Source organism: Belonocnema kinseyi, chromosome 2, assembly GCF_010883055.1.
Source record: "Belonocnema kinseyi isolate 2016_QV_RU_SX_M_011 chromosome 2, B_treatae_v1, whole genome shotgun sequence".
Taxonomy (NCBI): domain Eukaryota; kingdom Metazoa; phylum Arthropoda; class Insecta; order Hymenoptera; family Cynipidae; genus Belonocnema; species Belonocnema kinseyi.
Window position 1 is genome coordinate 2,390,653 of NC_046658.1, and position 7,164 is coordinate 2,397,816.

At 29.8% G+C, this 7,164-nt stretch overlaps 1 protein-coding gene across 1 annotated transcript in view; it reads left to right on the forward strand.

Moving 5' to 3' along the window:
- The first annotated feature begins 1,767 nt into the window (after positions 1 to 1,767).
- Positions 1,768 to 7,164, forward strand: part of LOC117168084 — a 41,621-nt gene continuing 36,224 nt past the window's right edge. The window contains exon 1 of the mRNA XM_033353451.1: positions 1,768 to 1,924. Coding sequence (XP_033209342.1) covers positions 1,768 to 1,924 — 157 coding nt within the window. The remainder of the gene's footprint in view (positions 1,925 to 7,164) is intronic.

The following is a 7,164-nucleotide window of genomic DNA, read 5'->3' on the forward strand; positions in this document are numbered from 1 at the left end:
CCCCCCCCCCCCCACAGCGTCCCAAATATGAACCAAAAATTAAAAAAATACATTTTTACGTTTATTATTGTTGATTTTTAGCAAATATTCGTCGTCTTTTTCATACAAATAATTACTAGTGGACAATTTGAATATTGCCCATTACTTTTTAAGTAATTTTTAATTGTTTACAGAAATGTAAATTATTTAAACAATAATTTAATCCTAAAAAATGTAACAAACAATTGTATTTTCTGATTGAAATGTAATGGTTTGTCATTCTTTGGAGTAGTACATTTTCCTAAAAACATTATGTCATCATTTAAGCAATTATTTATTTTCAAAATTTCTGAACATTGAGCTAGAGATGTTCACTTTTTCTAAATTGGTATCCTATGCTACGTTTTGTTGAATAATTACATAATTTTCATACATTTCTTTTAATGTTTAATAAATTTCTATTCGTTTAAGCAATCCCAATTTGCTCAGTTTGTTTACAATAACTAAATAGTGTATTACATGACTGTATAGTGTATACAAAGAATAGATGACCCACCTTTTAATTGTTTAAGCAAATATAACTTGTTAAAATAATTACTTTTTAACAAATACTTTTTAAATCGTATGTTCTAAGTCAAACATAATACTCAATGATATCGAGGACTAGTAAATTCTGCTTAAATCTTAATGTTATTGTTTTTGCAATTAATTATTCATTTTTTTTAAATTTATGTCAAATTAAGTGTGGATGGTTTACATCAAGAAAACAACGTCAACAACAAACAGAAACCAATAGCATCTACAAAAAGTTGCTTAGAATAACAATGTAGAAGAAGTGGACAACTCTGCCTTACTTTTTTTAATTTTTGCAAATAAACAATAAATAATTGTTTCAATAATTACATAATGTTTTTAGAACAATTTTCTACTCCAAACAATGGCAAACAATTATATTTCAATCATAAAATACGATTCTTATCTACATTTTGTGGAATTAAATAATTGTTTAAATAATTTGCATTTGTTTAAACCATTGGAAATTGTTTTAAAACTCATGGAAAATTCCATACTATTCCCATTTAACAATTTCCAATTCTGGGCGCAGCATCTGTTTCTTTCAGTATTTTTTGTCGTACAATCGGAGAAGAGAGAAATCCTTAATATTTTGCTCATTTCTAATTTCTTTCAACCGACTGTAATCTCTAACAATAGGAAAGTTGAGTGAGGCATGACAGGCACTCAATCTAAATTTTCGGCTCGATCCTAGTTTTACGATGTTTTAAGTATCGTCGAAAAAAATGACGCTCTGCACACACGCTGTTCCATAGCCAGGCAGTGGGCCCACGAACTATGTTCACTACGAGTACACTCATGGTGGCGGTTTGCTTCTTCCCAGGCGCAAAAAATGCATTAATTTTCAATTAATTGCAATAAAACAAGAACCACGACATTTTTCGAGAAAAGCGCTCTCAGGGGTTCTGCATTTAGGCATTTATAGTCTGTGGTTGAAATATAAAATCATACAATTCAGAATCGTAGGAGAAAAACTTGTCAGAGTAATACATGGGCTAATTTTCAAGCCTGAGGAAGCGCCTTAATTTGCATCGTTTTGTAGAAAAACGGGTTCCTAACCTCACGCGCGTCATTCGTCCTGCTCAAGAAAAACATTGAGTCTTATGTGTCAAAACTATTTAAATAATAAAATAGCGGGTTTTAATTTATAATTCTGACTTTTGGTGATAATAATGAGATATAGTGCGTTTCCTTAAATCTTTTGATGTTTTGAATATGGGTCGTTACAAGAGCAGGTCGTGTAATTTGGGATACAACTCCTGTGAAGAAGATCGAACTCTTCTTTCAGTTCCTTCAGATTCGAATCGTCTTCTCGAATGGGAAACAGCAATTCCTCGGCAGAATTACACTTCAAAAAATGGCCAAGTTGTTTGTGAGCTATATTTTTTACCCGAAAAAATTGTCAGGACACGAGAAGTAAAGGATCCCGATTGTAAGGTTATGTCCTCGATATGTATGTGTTTTAGAAGTTTTATACTTCACGTATTATTAAAGAAGAATTTAAATAGAATTCATACTAAGAATTAAAATTAAAACAACTGTATTACACATAAGGTAACGAAACAGGAAATGTCAGTGTTTTGTCTTCATACAAAAGTATTTTGAGAGTTTATTATTACCAGCAATATTTTATAGAAACATGAAAAGCATTATTTATACAATTATAAAGTAGGAAAATAGGTATATTTTGTGCTTTTTTTAAACTCAATTTTTTAAAATCTTGACTAGCTTTTGTCCTATTGAAATATTTATCGTTTTCTTTTATAGTTTGGGAGCGTTTATTGTCTCATTTTGAAACAGACCGAAAAATATAAAAAAGCTTTAAAATTAATAAAATAGTGGTGTTTTTTCTAAAAATATGAAAAGTTGTTTTAAAAATAACCCAAAATGACATATTTTTTGCCAATCTCATTTTACAGTTTTAGTTTCATAATAAAGACATCTCGTGAGTTTTATGCGGGCTAAATAAATTTCCTCGCCAGTAGATTTTTTTCATATAATCAAATTTTATAATTTTTCTTGTAAACAGCACAAGATGCGGCAAAAAATTTGAGATACTACTTTGCACGTTTAAAAACGCTCTATTAAAATGACACTTGCTTTTTTGCGATAGATCACCATCATATGCGAAGAAAATTTAAAAATAAAATTTGTAGGAAAAAAAAGAATTCTTTCGGCCTAAAAATGGTTTAGTCCACATAAAGCTGATCAAATGGCTTTCTTATATTAGCAAAAACTTTTCAAAAATATTGGGCACAATAAAAAGGCGGTCTTTTCTAGAAATTTTTTTTTTATTTTCTTAAAATTTGATGGAAAAATATCAGATTTTCTGGAAAATTCCATCATTTTATTCTTCTCAGTATTTAAACAAAGTTTTTGCTAATAGAAGAAATATATCATATCAGCTTTATGTCGGCTAAACCATTTTTGAGGCCGGGAGAATTCCTTTTTTATTGAAATTTTAATTGGTGATTTATTCTTTTTAGACGTGCAAAGTTTTATCTCAAACGTTTTCATATTTCTCGTTGTTTACAAGAAAAATAGAAAATCTGAATATATAATGAAAAAGAATTCCCCTCGCGACAGAAGTTACTTAGCCCTCATAAAACACAGAAGATATCTTTATTATGAAACTATAAATTTTAAACGAAATTGAAAAAAAAAATGGTGGGTTTTTTAAGCAACTTGTCATATTTTCAGAAAAACTACTGCTATTTTATTAATTAGAGTTTAAAAATATTTTTTAGTGGGTTCCAAAATCATACAATAAACGATGTCATATTGCAAAAGAAAACGATAAATATTTCAATTAGATCCAAAGTTTTTGAAGATTAAAAAAACTAGAAATTTTGAAAAACAAAACACAAAATTCAAATAGAATTTCGTAGACATTTTTTTGGGCAAATTGGAAAAATACATATCGCCTGATTTACTCCAAAAAATAACGCATTTTGCCGCCGAAAGATTCTGCAATTTCAAGTGTAAAACCTTAAAGCCTGCATAAAGTATCAATTTTCGTAAATTGCTAGATAAATTTGCCGAGAAGAATATAGTCGCCTCTGGATGCTTACTTAGAGCTACCATCCATATTATTGTATATAACATATTCTTATATTTATTACATTATATTTTTGCTTTTATTAAACTTTTACTCGGGTATACCCGGTTATACCTCACAGCCACGGACTAAGTCAAGTGACTGAGGAAATTAGAATGTTATAAGTTAATTCAAATAAATTAATACGATGGTTGAAACCTCCTGCGATAATGTTGTAGGTATACAATTACGAGCGGCCACGAGCGTTGGGGGTGACAAGTCACCTCTTGATGCTTTCTTAGAGCTATTATATATTATTATATATTATATACTACTATTATTATTATGATTATTATTATTATTATTATATCACTGCGTCACTCTTTTTAATTTCTGAAAAAAATTCTGTACAAAATGATATAAAGTAAAAGTTCTAAAGTATTAAAAAATGTTTGTTCTAAAAAAAACAGACATTTTTATTGAAATTTTATACGTTTTTTATGAATATAAATATTTTAAACGCATAAAACTGCAAACGAAAAAGATTAATGTTTGTCTGTATTTACCCATTACATTTTTTTTCTAAATTTGTCCTTGACTGATCCAATTAGTTTTCAAGTTTTGTGAAGTAATGATGAATATCTACATGCCTTAAAGGTGTTATTTATGTTTTATTTGCATTAATATATACATGACATTAAAAATTTTCATGTATCATAGTACTTATATTGTATTTTATTTAGCTGTGCATTTTAGAGAAATATACTGAATTTGTTGATTTTGCTAATATCTACTTGTTCGTTTAATTCATTTAATCACCCCCCCCCCCCTATTTTCCTACGTATATTTTGTTACAAAAATGCATTTTATTACTTAATAACAATAATTATGCAATAAACATGTGTTTGAATAAAAGAAACAATTGCATACAACCATTTTCATTGGCTTGTTATATTTGACAAATGAAAAATTTCTCGTTCTTAAGAATTGAATGAATAACATTCAAAATTGTTTAATTCCTCATTTATAATACTGAAGAAAACATTAAGATATTTTAACATTTGCTAATTTCGTTATTCAACTTTTTTATGATATTGTTATATCATAATTTTATTTTGTTACATTTTTTATCACAATATTTCGTTTTCTCTTGGGATTTTTATTTTTTTCAATATGGTTCCGACTTCCAATTTGTTGAAAAATTAATTTATATTTGTTATTAGAAAATGTATTCTTAATATGTAGTACTTATTAATAATTTCATTAAAAAACACATACTTATTTACACCTGTTCAATGCCTATGGTTAGTAACTAACGTGTGTAAGTAATTTTAAAATAATCCTTTTTCAATAATGCCTTTACACTTCAATGACTTTTATATTTTTTAAATATCAATTACCCATCAAAGAATTATTGGTCTTAATTTTATGAGCTGAAATAATGCTCTGGAATGTTTTTACTTAATATTAATTATTGAGTTTCCCATAAGACCAATGCTCTAGAGCGCCGCCCGGCGGATTAATTCACCCGCGAAGTGGAACTTGTAAGCGACAACTACTTTTCTCAGTAGTCGGATAGGGCTGGTTTAAATCCATCCTCGTTTCTATTTTTACAAAACGGAGCACTGCAACCACGAAGGGGTAGGTATCCCATTCACGAAATGTTCAATTGTCCAAAATGTCATTTCACCTAATAAGCTATAGTTCGTGCAGAGTAGTAGAATGTGTTCGAAAGATGGTCGTGCGGGTATCAAAAAGCTAGAGAATGATGCCAGAAGAGTCCAATTTGCGGCGTGGACTTACTAAACCTATTTATTGCCGCGTAAAGCTTAAAATTACAAAAGAATTATATTAAATACACCGAATTTAATTGTTTATTGTCAAATTTGTGACGTAAGAGTAGTTGAAGAATAATTGGTTGATTAATGAAACAGAAGTGAAGTGAACGTTTGAATTGCATTTGTGAATTGTGAAGAAGTAGAAAAATACTATGTGTTTATGTTGAAACACCATGAACATTAATAATTTTATAAGAATTAATGAACATTTTTTTCCTGAAAATATTCCAAAAATAATTTTTCTTACTAATGATAAGTGTTGAGGGTCACGGATGGTAAGGTTATGACTGTATACTTATCATTTGACAGGTTGCTAATTGTTTTGGAGGTTATTTTTCAGAAGGAGAGTGAATAAATAAGAAAAAGATTGTTTGTGGACATTTGAAAAATATAAGTGTTCACTGAAAAGCAATTGAAGTATACATTGTTTATTTATGCAAATGAAGCGAAGTAAAGGTTTTAATTGACTGCATTTGACGACTCTGCATCCGTGAATATTGAAGCCATTGTTTGAAAAGAATGTGTTCATGCTTAAATGTCATGAATATTATTAATTTTCTGAGAATGAATGTACAGTTTTTTCCTGAAAATATTCGGAAAATAATTTTTCTTTATAATTACAGGTTTTGAGGATGAAAAATTGTAAGATTATGAGTGTACATAAAAGTTATGCGGGTGCTAATTGTTTTCGAGATAACAATTACTGTTATTGTCTTTGACATTTATGTATGAGTAGGTTGTGGTTTTGAAAATAAATACTCTTAAAAAAACGATACTTACCTCATCACTCAAATTCTGATTCATTTTAAAACAATTGTCTTCGTTGTTTGTTATTTCTTTTTAAGCCTTTCAGCGAAAGGTTTACTTTCAATAAATACAGTTTAGCCTGCACGCGCCGGAAACGAAAACGCTGGCAATGGAACAATCTTGTCGGTGCCGGCAACATCGCTCGTTGCCGGCTTTTTTCCGACAGGTGAAAAGTTCGTAAAGTTCCAAAAAACGTGTAGTGATGTATTTTTCATTCACTGCTTTCAAATATGGTGATGAAAATTGGAACAAAAATATATTTAAGGGTCTGATCTTTAAAAAACTGCGTTACTAACGTACTGATACTGGTTATTTCGATGCATTCATTATGAAGAATGGACATGAACATACCTGAAAACATAATTTCCAATGTTAAATTTTCAAACTTTAGTTTTTTTTGGCGAAGTTTTAACATTATCGGTATTATCGGGTGGTCCAAAAACGCTTCTTGAGCTACATGGAAAAATTTGTAATTTTGAAAATATTTAATTCATGTTCTAGGGTTTCATGGAAACGTGCCAAATTTTGTAGAGATTGAAGAGGATTGTCTACGAAATAAAACCATACTAATAACTTTCCTTTCCTACCCATCCTCACCATCCCCGCAGCGCCCCAAATATTATTGTAAAATGAAACAAATAAAAAACATTTTTACGTATTATTGTTACTTTATAGCAATTTACCTCGTCTTTTTCATACAAATAATTATTACACCATTAAGCCATTTCCCTTTCGGGGTAGGCGTGACTCACTCGGCAGGGGAGAGGAGTAGTGTGTGGAAGGGATAGAGATTTTTCTGATTGATCCAGAATTCTCGTGCCATTTAAGTAAATAACACGTTCGTTCCGCAACACTTCTCCGACCCAGGTTGCTGATCAATCTCTCTAGCAATCACCCCAAGCAAAGAACCTCACGAAGTCGTTATGTAAG